Genomic DNA, 15,999 nt, shown 5'->3' with positions numbered 1-15,999 from the left:
TTTTCTGATTTTTACTGCAGGAAGCTTTCTCTGGGACTGGATAACAATGGAAAAGCTCAGATAAGAGGCCTGGCTGTTTATCCAAATGAGAGGTGTTGGTAGCTTAGACTAAGTATTGGCAGAGGAGATGAAAATCACAAGAATTGTATTTAGCAAGAAACTTCCAAAGAAATTATTTATTTCCCCATTCCATGTCATTAATTAGGATCATTTTTAACACTGAAGTCATTAGAAGTCACCCAGCGCTCTGAAAGAGAGGGTTTCCAGGCTGCAGCAGATGCTGTGGACCCTTCCTTCCATGCAGCCTCATATCCTCAAGCTTACTCCTCCAGGAAAACCCCTCATCTCCTGGAAGGTGGTGTTTAAGATGGAAAACTGGAGAACTTTGTTGCTCATATTAGAGCCAGCAGCTTTGACCAATCTTCAGGCTCTCCAGTGGGAGAAACATATTTTGGAAAAACAAACAGCTCAGTTCCAGGACACAGTATCTATCTTTCTCTTCCCTCAATCCTCATGAAAAATCCTGACCCCAGAAAAACAACAAACCAACAAATAAATAAAGCCATAATGGTGAGGAAAGAAAATAGGTTCTAGCTCTCAGGAATACCAACTTTGCGTTAAATCTAATTTGTTTTTAAAAACAAATTTTTTTAATGTTTATTTTTGAGAGAGACAGACTATGAGCAGGGGAGGGGCAGAAAGAGAGGGAGACAGAGAATCTGAAGCAGGCTCCAGGTACCAAGCTGTCGGCAGAGCCCGACATGGGGCTCGAACTCACAGACCGTGAGATCATGACCTGAGCCGAAGTTGGCTGCTTAACCAACTGAGCCACCCAGGTGCCCCATAGTTTATGTATTTTCTTCTATTAAAACCCATTGCTCTTCTTGGCTTGCATTTCACTGATCTGTCTGCTGCCTCCCAGGCTATCTTTCCCCACCATCCCGTGCATTCCATGTGGGTTCTACTGGGTTTGTAGCTTCTCTCCACTGCAAGAATGCTCCTGCAGGACAGAGATGATCTGTCGCCCTGCATGACCTCCCCTTCCTCAGTGTTTATTGGTCACCACGCCTTTTTCACCAACTTACTGGCATGATTGATACTACTTAATTTCTTGTTGTTTTCTCTTACATGTAAAACGTGGTGGGGAAAATGTGAGAAATGCTGGAGAGTTCATTTCCAGGAGCAGAGAGCCGAGGGGAAGATCAGGAAGGATTCTTTTGACCTAAACTATCCCTCCAAAGGGACACAAAGCTAAGAGAAGAAATACAGGGACTTTACAGTTAAAAGTTTTCAACAAAATTTAACCCTCCTTCATGATAAGAGCATTGAACAAATATATGACCAGAACATAATAAAAGTAGGGCCAAACAAAACACTTAATCTCTGTTGGAGATGAGGACAGCCAACACCAGTGAGGAAACCTGGATAACTTTAAGGCTTACGGTCTGTAAGATAACAATTCTTAGGATAAATACAACTCTAACTGATTGAAGGCAAGAAATAAATTTTCTTCTGGGGTTTCTCAGAAATAAGATATGTTTCCCCCCAGTTGCCCCCTGGAACTTTCTCTCACTTTCCTGCCTCATCCACCTATGGTACTTGTTGATGTCAAAACAGTGGCTCTTGATAGTACGGTCTTCAGCTGGGCGCATGCTCCCGTAGTGGATGTTCAGGGTCATGGGAGCACTGGAATCCCTGGAGGGGGCAGAGGTCGGGGTACTGATAATGAGCATGTATTGATTGCCAAAACCCCACAGGTGATTCTGACAAGTCCTTCCCTCCCAACCCTGAGCCATGTTCCTACCTGTCTGCCTCTTGGAGAGTCACAGGTAAAATGAAATGAACGCTGTCCTCAACAATATCCTTGCAGTTGTCTGATGAGTCCTTGACTTTTCTTTCTGACAGTAAGCCCAGAAGGTGGCAGGTGATTTGACAGCAGAAACTGCTATTTTAGACTAATTCTTAGTGACAGGGAGGATTGGTGGGGAAGATAGAAGTGACAAGAACCGTGCTAGCTTAGAGTTCACAACAGCTGTTGGTTTTAATAAGTTTGAGAATGATTTGGGCAGAATTCCAAACCCCTAAATCCTCGACCTATAACCTGCACTGTGCTGATTCACTAGGGTGGTCTGTGGAGGGACTGCTTTATCCAAACGCATGCTGCTTCTTACTGAGTGGCGAGGGGGTGGGGACGGGCTTTGGCCCACATCCCACACAAGGGCTGCATTTGTGCCCAAGGCCGTGTGAGTCTTGGTCCTGTACCCTCATCTGGGTAGTGAACACAAACTCCGGGGGGGGGGGGGGTGGTGGGCGGTACCATTAAGGGAAAAGGAGCTTTTCACTAAGGTCCAGACTGACAGGCCAACTCACGCCTTCAGGCTTCACACCTTTGGGCCTTTTCCTACATGTTTTCTCTTTAGGGTCCAGGCAAGATGTCCCATTGGAGACCTCCTCTTAGAAAGGACCCCCCACACACTCTTTAGTAGCACAAACCCTGCCCTCACCCTACCATTTAACAGCAATCCTGCCATATGGGTATTCTGTTAACCATAGTGCCTTGCAGGTAAGGAAAATGAGGCTCAGAAAGATCACATAACTCCCCCCAGGTTGCCTGGCTCACTTGGGGAAGACCCAGCTGTTAAAACTGGGTGTGTCCAGTTCTCAACCCTGTCTTGTATCCACTGTATTCTTCTCACCTGTCCACCCAGTCATTCCTGTTTTCCATGAAATCTTGCTGCCTGTTCAAACTGTGCCAAGGGGCAGGAGGAAGAAGGGACTTGCACTGAAAGTTGCTTGGAGTGTCCCATCATCACTGTAAAGTGTTGTCTTTTCCCTGCTAGGTTATCCTTGAAGCAGGCAGTTATTTAAAATACAATTGACTTCAGTCTACAGCTTGTATGCCTTCCATCTAGAATCAAGGGGCAGCACCTAGGAAGAAATATGCTATAAAACTGATGATCCACCCATGTGAGGCCTCAGCTAAGACACCATTTTCTGGCTCCTGAAGATGAGATGGCAGTAACAAAGACGGGAACTTTTCCGTCCTCCATTTCTTGCTATTTATCACCGAACTGCAGTGTGAAAAGAAATCAAGGGAACTTATTGTAGGGGAAAGTGAAATTTCCAGCTGATTGATAGCATATCAATCTGGAAAAATAGGAAAGCATTTAAAACGAAGTTGGTAGTGAAGGAAAGAGCTCTAACTCTGATAAATTCATGAGCATCCCATGCCAACTTATTTTGACTTACAAAATTTATGAAAAGAAATGGAGAGAAAGTGAATGACTGATATTCATTGAGAATCTACCACATCCCGGGCACTGAGCTGGGTGTAGTGGCTTCATTCTGCTCCCACATCTGCATTTCTGTTTGGAGGACGAAATCGATGTAATTCAAGGAAATAAGTCATTAAGATACCTACAAAACATACCAGGTATCATGAAGGAGACACATGGGATGAGAGGAAGTTAGCCATAGAAAGTGAGGGAATGAGGAACATTCTAGGCAGTGGGACAGGACCCTAAAGACAGGGTCTTTAGACAAAGACCCTAAAGCCAAAAAAGAATTTTTCATGTCTCTGGGTCTTCCAGGGCATCGTAGCTGTGATCAGGAGTTGGGAATATATTCCAAGTGCAATGGGAAGACATCGGAAGGCTCTAAGATAGGGAGGGACGTGATTCCAAGATGTTTCACAAGTGTGAGTATGAGCATCCCCATTTGTAGAACAATTAGTTTCCCTTTTACGTAAGTAGACCTTCTGACCTGTTCCACTGAATTTAACAGCTTTACACACATGAGTTTGTGTTTTTGTTCATGGTGTTGAATCTGTGAGCCTTCTTGGAAGAAAGGGCATACCTGTAAACAAATAGCTGTTACCACTTGATCTCCAGGTCTGAGAGGGCAAGGGAAGCAGGGAGAGACCTCCCAGCCATACAGATCTGTAGGCCCTGTGGTGGCCAGCAATCTCAATCTTGGTGATGAATTTGTTTCAAGAGCCTTCATATCATCAGAAAAGGATTTTTATGTATTACCAGTCAACACATGTTTGGGTGCTAGCTTCATGTCAACGATTGCACTGGATTCTCTGGATTTAAAAATGAATGACGGGGGTCCTATCTGTCCATTCCATCCCTGTTCCTTTAGGTGTGGCCATTCAAAGGCTCCATGTTGTAATGTGCAAATTCAAGGTCTGTAGTTGTCCCTATTCTGTCTCAGGGCTCCTGGTGTGTCCACCTTGCTCCTACATATTGAGGTCTCATTCCCAATGTGAAGTCTGGATCTGGTCATGGATGGCTGATATCTGGGCCTCACCAAATCATTGGATAATGGACATATAAATGAACAAATGAACTTCTCTCTCAATTTGGCAAGCACTTAAGAGCCCATTTTTATTGTCCAAAGAATACAATTTGTTTTTGAGGAATTTGGAGTATAGAATACAAGAAGTCTATAAAACAGAGGTTCTTAACCTGGGATCCAGAGATTCCTAGGGAATCTGGGTCTTTGGTGAGGAGGTGCCCCAAATCTCATAAATCTTATCTGAAATTGTGAATGTACAGCTTTGGGCTTTTTTTTTTTTTTTTTTTTTTTTTGGTAGGGGGAAGGTCCATAGCCTTTGCCAATGTCTCAATTGATCTTATGACTCTGCAGAGGTTAACAGAAGTTGTCATTGCTGTACCTCTAGTGTTAGGGACTTCAATCCCATCATCCTTGGTAATGACAAATATCAGTGATGGCTGCTCAAAACCCTCCCCTAGGAAGAATCTCTTATTCACCCACAACCATCAATTCCCTCTTTAACCAGACCTCTGGGCAGGGTGGAAGGGGGGGGGGGGTGTCTATGGATAAGAGAGTTGGCTTTCCTCAACTCACTTTGTTTAGTTTTACTGCAGCAAATTGTATGAAACACACATGGCTGCAACTCTGACAGATTCACTGCCTCTGACCTGTCCTTGCATCCATTATCCCATTCCCCATTGATCACAGGGAGTGGGGCAGGTGATCCACATGTTGCCCACACATAAGGAAAGTACATTCTGAGGGTTTAATTTGCTCAACGCCACCAAGCCAGTAAGTGTGGAGCTGGGCGCACCTGGAGCCCAGGTCTCCTGATTCCCAGATTTTTTGAGGGTACTTAGTGTTTATCTGAATCAGATATGGTAAGGTGCACAGGCATAGAAGTGGCTAGCGTGAAGGAAGAAGTTTATTATACTTGTTGTCCTCTAGAAGCAAGAGGCACGCCATACCACATGGAGCTTCACCAAGGGAAACACCGAGGCAAGGCGAGTGTGAAGAAAGAGAGAGAGAGAGAGAGAGGAGCTAGAGGGCTGAAGCCTTTTTGTGGCTTCATGTAAGAAAGAGGCAAAGCAGGGTAAGCAGGGTTGGGATTGGATAATTTCAGTGGACTTTGGGGCATAAGAACTGTCCCTAGTTGTCCAGTAGCAGCCATGGAGTGGTTAGGACAGGTGGAGAATGGTCCAGAGTGTGAACATCTGATAAAAAGAGGAGGTCCGGATTGGTTTATTTGCATTCAGAGGTGCACCTGCAGGGAAGTTATTTGCTACCTCCAGGAATTAGCTAACCCGGGGAGGGGTAGTTCCTCCAAGGCAGCAACGCCCCAGAGCATCACAAGCAAAGAACATAAAAAGACAGTTTATACACTGGCTTTGCCTCCCGAATGAAGTCCATGGGGCTGCATAGTCTAATGAATTGTGTCACCCACCTTTGAGGATGTTTGTAGCTTGACTACTTGTTGTTCTGTGATTAGTGTGTCGTCGCACCTGTGCTCTGCTGTGCTAACTCAGCTCAGCCTCTGGGCGATTCAGACACACCTTCTCCACCTTGAAAAAACACATGCCCATAAAACCAGACTTGCATCTTCCTGCTCAGAAGATTCCCAAATTGCACTTTTTCTGAATTGTGATATTTCAGTACCACACATGAGGTATCAGGCACTGTGCTTGAGAGGAAAGAGATTATACAGACTCTTACAGCATCCCCCAAATGACAGTCCATTTATCATAATGATCTATGATACTCATTTGTTGAAATTTTATTACTTTTGTAATTTAATTCAATTTGTCCCCTTGTATTGCTGCTCAGGACAGTGTTACCTTATGCGCCTCTCTCAGCCTTTGGATAAGGATGTTTCTCCTTTTATTATGAGCATGATGGTTTCTAGATTAAAGCGACCTGCTCAGTATAACTGTGTCCATTGGCATCAGCCTTCTCCAGGGCTGCCTCTACTCTTGCAGTGCTTCCGTGAAGACAATATTGGCAGTCATTTATGAAGCATTTGGGGAATAATCAAGCTCCAGCCCTCATCTTATGCTTAGAGGTTAAAGATTTTATCCAGAGGTGCTTCTCTGCACCATAATTCATAGGAATGAGCAAATAAGAGAAGTTGGTTAGGAATATATCTTGTGACGATACAGAGCAAGAACATAGTAATAGTAAGTTGACTTTAAGACATAAAGACATCAGGAGACTTCTTTCTAAAGTTGAAGTCATAGACTATTTTTGAGAAATCCTGAAGGTATTTTAGGGAATAATTGAGTGGGGAAGTGAGTCTGAAGGGGCATGAGCAGGTGCAAAGACATAAAAGTAAGTGCACATATTCATTTGCAGAGGCTGCCACTTAGTTGAATTAAAATTTGGAACCCATGGATGTGGGCCCCCAGAGGTACTCGATGATTCTTTTAGCAAATGCCATTTATACATATAATCCATGTAGATTGCATGTTTGTTTAATGTGAAATTTATTGTCACATTGGTTTCTATACAACACCCAGTGCTCATCCCAACAGGTGTCCTCTTCAATGCCCATCACCCACCCTCCCACCCCCCATCAACCTTCAGTTTATTCTCAATTTTTAAGAGTTTCTTATGGTTTGGCTCCCTCCCTCTCTCTTTTTTTTTTTTCCTTCCCCGCCCCCATGGTCTTCTGTTAAGTTTCTCAGGATCCATGTTTTGTAAGTTTTTTATAAGTACTAGATTTGTAGTAAATGTTATTTTAAAATAAAACATAGTCTTTTTAAAAAATAAATGTGAAGACTATGTATTTGGAGGTTCCTAAATGTGCTGCCCTCAGCTCTTTCCTCTGTACATGGGAGCAAGAATGGGGTTATTGTAATTCTGAGGAGCAGTGCTTTGGGTGTAAAGATCAGCTACAGACATGTGGGCACAGATCTGCCCTTTCTTGGGAAAAAAGGAACTGCATATGGCTGGTCCTGTTTGCCCAGTCTGGTTGGTGTCTGATGTTCCTGCCTTGTTGGATTGACACAAACTTAAAAAAAAATGTCTTCTTGATCCATCTCCTCTATCTTTTTTAAACCACATACAGATTATAAACTAGAAGTTTAGCCTCAATCCTTAGCAATGTATGGAAATACCTTTGTTGGAAATGGCTCCACTGATTTATTAATTCCTGCTTCCACTTCCCTTTGCTCAAGGCTCATCTTCTCTGTGTTATTTTAAAACATTGGCAATAAATAAATAAATAAATAAATAAATAAATAAATAAAGTTGGCATCAGTCTACCTATGTCAGACCTACCACGGGTGCTGTTTTAAAAAATGTAGATCTGTGGCTTACTTAATTTGAATCTCTGGAGGGTGGGTGTTGGGGTAAGATGTGATCCAAGGCCCCTGGTGATCCTGATGTTCGGTGAAGTCTAAGAACTCTCCCCACCCTGGCCAGAGCCACTGTCATCTCTCACCTGGACCACTTTGGTGGCCTCCTACTTTTGTGTCTCTGCTCTACCCTGTCTCCCTATGGCTGTGGTTCTCAAACTTGGTTGCACATTGGAACCAAGAGAGATTAAAAGACTCTCTGCTCCAGAGGGTTTTATTTAATTGTGCTTGGATGGGACCTGGGTCTTCAGAATTGTAAGAACATCACAGGAAAATCAAATGAGCAGCCAAGTTGAGCATGACTTCTCATGGCTTATTCTCTATTCTCTACACTATAAACACACTTACCCTTTTACAAGATTATATGTGGCTCATATCAGACTCCGACTCAGTCCCTTCTGTGGTTCTGTTCTCTAACAGTGGTTGCAAGGGCCCTGTTGTCTATCCAAGTTCATTCTCTACAACCTCTGCTAATTGACTCCACTCCATTTCCACTGGTGCCTTCAAAGTCCCAGTGGCTGGGACTTTCTGTTCCCTTCTGTTCCCTTCACCTGGAGCATTCTTCCTCAATAGCCATGTGTCTTGTTCTGCCTCTCCCACCCCATTTTGTCCAGATCCCTGGTGACATGTCACATAATCGAGGGGGGGGGGGGGGGCTTCCCTTCCTCTCTTGCAGCTTTCATCACTCTCCATTGCCTTACTGTGCTTTATTTTCCTCATAAGCATTTAATCCAACAAATAAATGTTAGATATGAATTTGCCATTAATTATCTGTTTTACTCCCATGAAAATGTAAACTCCCTAAAGACAGAGTTTGTTTTAACGGTTTATCCATTTTATCCCCAACACCAAGAAAGGTCCTTGGTACATAGTAGGTGCTCAGAAGTTACTTGTGACAGATGGAGGATGACCGGTTACGCTCAGACTGTTTCAAAAGCATGGTCATTGACCATGTCCCATTCATTACCAAAGGGACTTGTGGGGGAGTTGGCGGCCGCCTGTTTTCTGGCTGTAAAACGTGTCCACGATAGGTGTACTGGCAGACACTCTTCGTCCCCTATTTTGATGGCTATAGAAAGAAGAGATTTGGTTCATTATTATTATAAACTCAAACTACCTATATTCACCATGAGAGGAATGGTGCCTCTCACATTTTCTGGTGGGAATTGCATCTACATGAGTAAGCATGATTTGTTTTTTGGAAAAACTGGATTGAGATTTTTGTTTGTTTCACTTGGGAAATTTTATACTAAGCAGATTAAATTAAGTGACTTTGAACTTAGAAATGTCCACATTCTAAATTTTATTAAGCTTAATTGGGTTTATAGAATACTTAAAGACCATACAAACTTAAATGGGAGATCAAAATGAACTAATAGGTTGATGCAGACTTTCCCCCGCTGCCTTTGTGCTGCATTAATGAGAGTGGTGCCTTCATGCCTGCAAATGATGAACACAAAGGCCTGGCTTTCTGGGGAGCCTCAGTGTGTCCTTCCTGCTGTGGTCTGAACTGTGTGGTGCCTCTGTCCCTCGATATTCTGTGCTGTGAACCTGGCTTTCAAGACCACCTCTGATCTGAAAAGTAGTTGGCCTCAAGGCAGACTTGTGAACATTTCTTTAAAGGTGCTTCTTGGGGAAGAAATCTCTAATTGTTGGAAATAATATCTATCGGATTACAGAATCTGCTAATGATGGAAATGAGCGATTTGATTGTGTTACTTCTCCAGCTTTTGCACTCAGTTTATTGAGCGGTGGGCTATGGCAGCCCCCCATGGAAAATGCAGGGCTGGGTCTTAATGGCCGCATTTCATCTCTTGTGTTGGATTTTCAGTGCTACATTGATTCTTCCTAGGTCCTTGTAGAATGGTTCAAGAAGTTGCCTTCTGATTACTTTCTGCTCATTTAGAATGATCTTCAATTATTAAAGCAATACTTGTTCATTTGTAAAAACATTCAAATGATAGAGACATTTGTGAAATAAAAAGTATAAGTCCCCTTTAAGAAAAATAGGATTCTGTGCTATACCATATCCTACAACTTGCCTTTGCTCCCCTCACCAGTTTATACCAAATGTCGTTCTACATGAGTACATATCTACAGGGTATTCGGCTCTGTGAATGGACTGTAATTTTTTTTTTTTTTTTTTTTTTTTTTTTAGCCATTCAGCTATCAAGGGACACTTAAGCTCTAACAGTTATTGACTATTGCAAATAATGAAGGTGAACAATCTTGTAGCTTTACCATTTTTGTGTATTGGTGAAAATGTATAAAATGAAAATTATAAGGCTTTATGAAGACGTTCAACTCTATAGTTTTTCCATATGCCTATCACTTCCTGTCATCTTTGATACCTGCTCAGCTCCTACGGGTATTTTTGTTGTTGTTGTTATCTTGGCTATAAGATAAATGCCTAGAGATAGAATTACTGGGCCTGAAAAAATTACAAATAAAAAATACTATGGATATTGTTAAGTTGCTCTCCAAAATGTTTATTTTGGAGTAAAAATCCCTTCTCTTTTGTTGCCAGTTGAAAGGCATCATTGTGAGAAATCCAGGGTGTGGACCTAGTATTGTTTGATGATGTTTATTTTATAGGCAGAGATGTGACAAGTCCTTTCCATGCCGTTTCTACTCAGATAAGGAGGCCAGTCCCCCAGGGAGCCAAGGGCGCCACATAAATGGAAAGATTGTACATGATTCTGATCCTCTTTCATAAGCAGTAAAATAAAATACAAACTAACAAAATAAATATGATGCCTATAAATCCTTTAGCATGTACCTGACCCAGGGCCCCATTCCCAGGGCCAGGTAGAGGTCACAGCAGTGGTATAGGAGCCATGGCGGGGGTGTGGGGGCTGCAATGCTGGATTCCATTATTGTGGTTATTGTTAGCACAGTTCTTTGAGCAGTCATGTCTGGCCTGAAGTTTGGCACGATCCTGCTGGTTTTCCAAATGGGTTGCCATCTTTTTAAGTGAGGGATTATAGAAGTCTTGCTAGTGGTTCACAGCCTTGTGCTGGAGCTTTAACCATGCCACTGAGAGAGAACTCAGTTTATCCTGAGGTTCTTAATCTGCATGGCAGAGGAGGTTTGGTGCATGCGAACATACGGGCTGCTCTGTGCCACACCTTTCCTATTTGCCTGCAAAGATAGACCCCTAGCTTCATTTACGAAGAGCTATCTTTTAAGCTTTCTGCTTCATTAAAAGCCAGTGGGGATGGAAGTTTTTATCAATCTAGGATTTTCCCTTAAAACAGCTTAAATTTGAAATGAAAGGTGAGGACTTATTAAAAAAAAAAAAAAAGCATGGGTCTGGGTCTCAAAACACTGTATTCCAGTGCTGGCTCCTCTGGGTGCTGGCTCTGGGCCATGGGGCTGGTTGGGGTTTTCTATGTGGACAGACCCAGCATCTTGAAGAGATTGAGAGGAGGCCCCAGTGTTATCCCAAGGCAGGACTAGATGAATTTTTTTAAGTTTATTTGTTTATTTTTGAGAGAGAGAGAGAGAGTGCAAGCAGAGGAGGGACAGAAAGAGAGAGAGAGAGAGAGAGAGAGAGAGAGAGAGAGAGAGAGAGACTCTCAAGCAGACTCCACACGGTCAGTGCAGAGCCTGACATGGGGCTTGAACTCAGATGACCCAGGACTAGATGAAATTAAGCAAATCATTTTAATTAACTGGACCTCAGCTACCACCTACATCAGACATCTTCAGCTAAATGCCCACAGTGGCCAGGCAGGAAAAGTGAACAAGAAAGTGACTTTATGTAGGGCTTGGTCAGTGATAATCACTTTTGGCCACGTGAAACTGACTCTTCTCTTTTTTCCTCCAAGAGAAGCCAGAATCTCCCAATTTAAGTAATAATGATGATGATGATGATGATGATGATGATGATGATAAAAAATAAGTGACATATCCTTTCTCTCTCAATGTGACTCCATTGGGAATAGTGTGGGAGAGAGTGAGGGGAATGAAGAGAGGCAAATCTCTCTCTGCCTGCTCACCCACTCAGGAAGCACCCTTGGAAGAGTTGTGATGGATGAAATGACTGCCTTCGTGCACACAAGTGAGGACAGGCTGAGGTTATGTAATGATAACGTGTGTTTAAACATTTCTTTAGGAGCATCTGGGTGGCTCAGTCAGTTAAGCATCTGACTCTTGATTTCGGCTCAGGTCATGATCTTGCAGTTTGAGCTTGAGCCCCACATTGGGCTCTGCACTGACAGCACGGAGCCTGCTTGGGATTTTCTTTCTCCCTCTCTTTCTCTCTGCCCCTCCCCTTCCTTCTCTTTCCAAATAAATACATAAAAACTTAAATACACACACACACACACACACACACACACACACACACACACACACACACACCTCTTTAAACTAGCTTTCAAGCTATAGTGCCCAGAGAAGAGGGTATTTATAATTAAAACAAAATCTAGAGCGCCTGACTGGCTCAGTCGGTAGAGTACATGATTCTTGGTCTTGGGGTTGTGAGTTCAAACCTCATGTTGGGCATGGAGCCTACTTAAAAAGATAATAATTAAATAAAAGAAAGCACAATCTGCATTTTTTTTACTCAGCTGGGAGCATTCGTGTATTTTTACCCATTCATATATTGAGCTGTGCTCCATCAGGACATAGCCAGGGGAAAGAGGCACACCTCTTCCTTCCCTGCATCAGGTGGACAGGCTAGCGGGAGTCAACCTCACAGACATAACCACACAAGATACTAGTTATCTACACTATAATAAAGGCACTGAAGGGGCAATAGGGGTGCCTGAGCCAGTTTCAGCGGGCTGGGGGGACACCAGCTGGTAAAGCCTCTCGTACCACATATCCAGTGTCTTCATCCGATAGTATGTCTTCATTAACTGAGCCACAAAGAGGTAGCCACAGCACCATCCTTGGCCCACCAGAAGACTTTTGTTTGGACTGTGTAGTCTTCAGCCATGTACCATTTTAAATTTGAATTCAAGAGTTGTATCCCTTTTAGTTCCTCTTCTTCCATCTTACCCTCAAGTACTACTTTGGGGGATGGATTGTACTCTATTTCAGAGAATTCTAGCCTCATGGGAGAGAGTTGAGAAAGCAGTAGAAAATGAGAGATACAGGGTTTTACATGTGTTTTCTACTCTTTGGGAACCAAATGCTTAAGAAGGCAAGAAAGAGTCCCCATTGGTCTCCTGGCTACAGGCCGTGCCTCTGGTCCCACTTAATTACCTCCTAAAATCACACCAGACACCACAGATGGTAAGACTCTCTGCAGCCTGTCCTCACCATTGGGGGAGAGGGATGTTGAGTGTCTTTTGGTGGCATTTGTATTCCCAGAAAGAGCATACCCTGCATTTCCTGTGTGGATGAGGAAAATGGTTGCGGATTTGGTCCAGGCCTGGACGATCCTTGTCCATATGTTTGTAGCAAACCCAGACCCGTGATGTTGCCATTTCCCATTTCAAGTTGCTCTCCTCTGTCGTGTGTTGCACACCGAAAAACAACCACCACCAGTGCCATATGGTTTAAAAGATCAAAGGCCTGAGTTTTGAATATATTTCTAGCTGACTGTACTTCAAATGTCTTAAATATGTTCCTACAGATGGGAAGCCTGGGGCATTAAAGAGGTAAAGCACATGTGTGTGTGCCACGCATGTGATCTGGGGCAGCAGAGTGAAAGGTGAACACCACTGATGGCTGTGTTCCTCTTCCTCTCAGGTCCGCATCTTCACCTACCTCATTGGACGGGAGGCTGCTTTTGCAGACAATCTCAAGTGGATGGCTTGTGCCAACAAAGGTAGGTTCCCCCCGTGTGCTTGGCTCTGAGTAACTTCCCCTCGGATGTGCCAAAATTGGGACGGTCCTGAGAAAGTAGAAAGTTCTAAGAGAAGGCTATGAGTTCTAAGACAATGTTTGGGTGTTTCTAGATGAGTTTTGATAACTTATAATAGCATCTCCGGAAATACATTTACAAATTTTGAGGACATTGTCATGTGGAATGGTTAACCCTCTACACTCTGCCGCTTAGTTGCTGGGTGACCTTGGGATGATTACCATGGCATAGCACTTTACTGATCACCAGATACCCGTGTGTTCACTCCACCTTCCTAGTCCCCTTGCAGTTAGCTGGGGCCTCAAGACAGGTTCAGTAGGCCGTGAGCAAAACCAACCTGCATCATTCCTAGGCTAAAGTGCGTTAGAGCTAGTATGATAGTGTCCATACAATGTTCTCCTGCCCTTGTGAACTCTGAAACTCCATGCTCTGGATGGAATAGTCATGAGATGACTTCATCAGCCCAGTTTCCTGAGTGACCACTAGGGACGGAGGCCTTTCTACTCCCCCTGCCCCCGGCTGTGTGCCGGCCCATGCTGCCAGTATAATCAATAACCCTTTGTGTTAAGCTACTGAGATTTCCAGTTTGATATGTTCCCATAGCATAACTTAGCCTACTTAACTAATCGAATTAGTTTTTAACCTGCCTCAATGTTCTAATCTCCAAAATCAGGATGTGGATAATAGTTCTTCCTTTGATTCCTTTTAAATGTAAGGATTAATGAAATGGTGTATATTAGGTACCTGGTTCAATGCTGAGGCATGGTAAATGCTCAGTAATTGTTGCCTTTTCGATATTCCGAGGTTTATTATTTAATAATCTCCTGTTGTGTGTCAGAAACAATGCTTTGGGGAAGACAGAAGGAGGGAGGTAACTGGCCCACTAGTCAGTAAAGGGCTTCTTTTCATGCTACACACAACCAAAAAGGCAAAACAGAGGAGGCAAATAGCTGGTCAAGTCCATCCCCTGGAGTCTTAACCCAGACTCCTTGAGTTCAAATCTAGCCTCCACCATCCACCACCCGTGGACAAGTTACCAGACCTATCTGGGTCTGAGTTGTGTCACCTACAGAGCAGGGGTAATGATGACACGTGCCCGACACTGTTGTGAGCCTGAAATGGGGTTCTGCAGGTAAAACTGGTAGTGCAGTGCCTCACAAATACATGTCCTGTATTATTTCCTGGTGCCATTTTGATCTGTAGGCATGTCTTATTTCCCCTTGGAGGCTACATGTTCTATGAGAACAGGCTTTTACTCTGATTTCATCACGAGCACTTGGGGAGAGCCCAGACTCCTATCTCACTCAGAGTGAGTGCTCCTTTAATGTTTGAAAAATGAGTAAATTGGCTCTACACATTTACAAAGGAAGGCATGTCCTATCACATAGTAAACTAGTCTTGATAGATTTAGGTGGTCTTTTTTAATATTGTCTCTTAAGCCATGCTTTATTAAAAAAAAAAAAGTTCCAATGTTTGTACATTAGTGGAGGAAGGAGGACTCCATGAAGAGTTTGCACACCCCAGCTCTTAAGACAAAGTTATTTTAGTTGCAAGCAGCTGAAGTTGCTCTCTGAAATTAAAAAGAGGAGTGTTTTGGAGAGGAAAAGGAGTGACTCAGAGCCCAGAGCGGGAAGAGAAGCTCATGTTTCATGAGGGACCAGGAGGCTGGTTTCAGTTCCTTTCTTCCTTGGTTTCTTTCTGCACCCCATGACATTCTTCCTCTTTGTAGACAGACCACCCCCCTCTGCCCGCTGTGGTGTGTGCACATCTAGAAATGACCACGCCATGCCGTGCACACTCCTCTGTCCACACAACACATTGTGGGCAAGACATGATATTCAAAAGAAGAGTTTGTATCTTCTCCACTTGAGACTGGTCAGCATTCTAAATTCTGATTTCAAGTCCCTTCATTCCCCCAGAAAAGATGATGACCCCAAGCTTGGAGCAGGTCTCCCCAAGCTGAATTGGGCATGGGTGGAGGTAATCCCATAGGAGAAAAATATATGTGTTCTGCGGGGGCTTAGCACTGTGAATGGGCGGGTGTGGGACATGAGTGGTGAAAAGGTGCATGGACAACCAAATAAACCTTTCTCGCCTTTCCCTTTGCTTGACATTGTCTTGAATTCTCTGCTTCTACTTGGAACAGTCTTTTAAGCCTGTGTCAATCCCCTCATCTTAAAAGGAGAGAACAGCATGGAAGGTTTTTAACATTTCCTTGAAGCACTAACATAACACATTTTACAATTAGTTTAGTTTAGTGGCTGGCTGGCCTCACTAAAAGGTATCAACAATTCTGATTGTCTCAGGATAATGCATCTGGCTTCACTTGGGGCAAAGTATAGGAGAAACATAGGCAATGAAGATATGGGGGTTCAGTGGATCCCAGATTTCCTCTGAGTGAAGAGGCCATTCTTGAAATAAGTTTTGGAACTTTGTTGACATTTGAAAACCTTGAGCGAACTATACTTTTCCCATTTTTTCCTTTATTTTGTGGTCTTGAAAAGAAAGAGTTCCTTTCCATTTTCAAGTTTTTAAAAAATGTTGCTGTTA

General features: G+C 43.3%; 1 protein-coding gene across 5 annotated transcripts in view; it reads left to right on the top strand.

Annotated features, from left to right (window-relative positions):
* The window catches only part of CACNA2D3 (calcium voltage-gated channel auxiliary subunit alpha2delta 3), an 860,192-nt gene that overhangs the window by 551,965 nt on the left and 292,228 nt on the right, over window positions 1-15,999 (top strand). For all 5 annotated transcript variants that reach the window (XM_058726526.1, XM_058726525.1, XM_058726524.1 and 2 more), the window contains one exon: window positions 13,335-13,413. In XM_058726526.1, coding sequence (XP_058582509.1) covers window positions 13,335-13,413 — 79 coding nt within the window. The remainder of the gene's footprint in view (window positions 1-13,334; window positions 13,414-15,999) is intronic.

Source organism: Neofelis nebulosa, chromosome 4 (assembly GCF_028018385.1).
Source record: "Neofelis nebulosa isolate mNeoNeb1 chromosome 4, mNeoNeb1.pri, whole genome shotgun sequence".
Classification (NCBI taxonomy): domain Eukaryota; kingdom Metazoa; phylum Chordata; class Mammalia; order Carnivora; family Felidae; genus Neofelis; species Neofelis nebulosa.
Note: the sequence above shows the minus strand (reverse complement) of the source record. Positions and strands in the feature narration are given on the sequence as shown.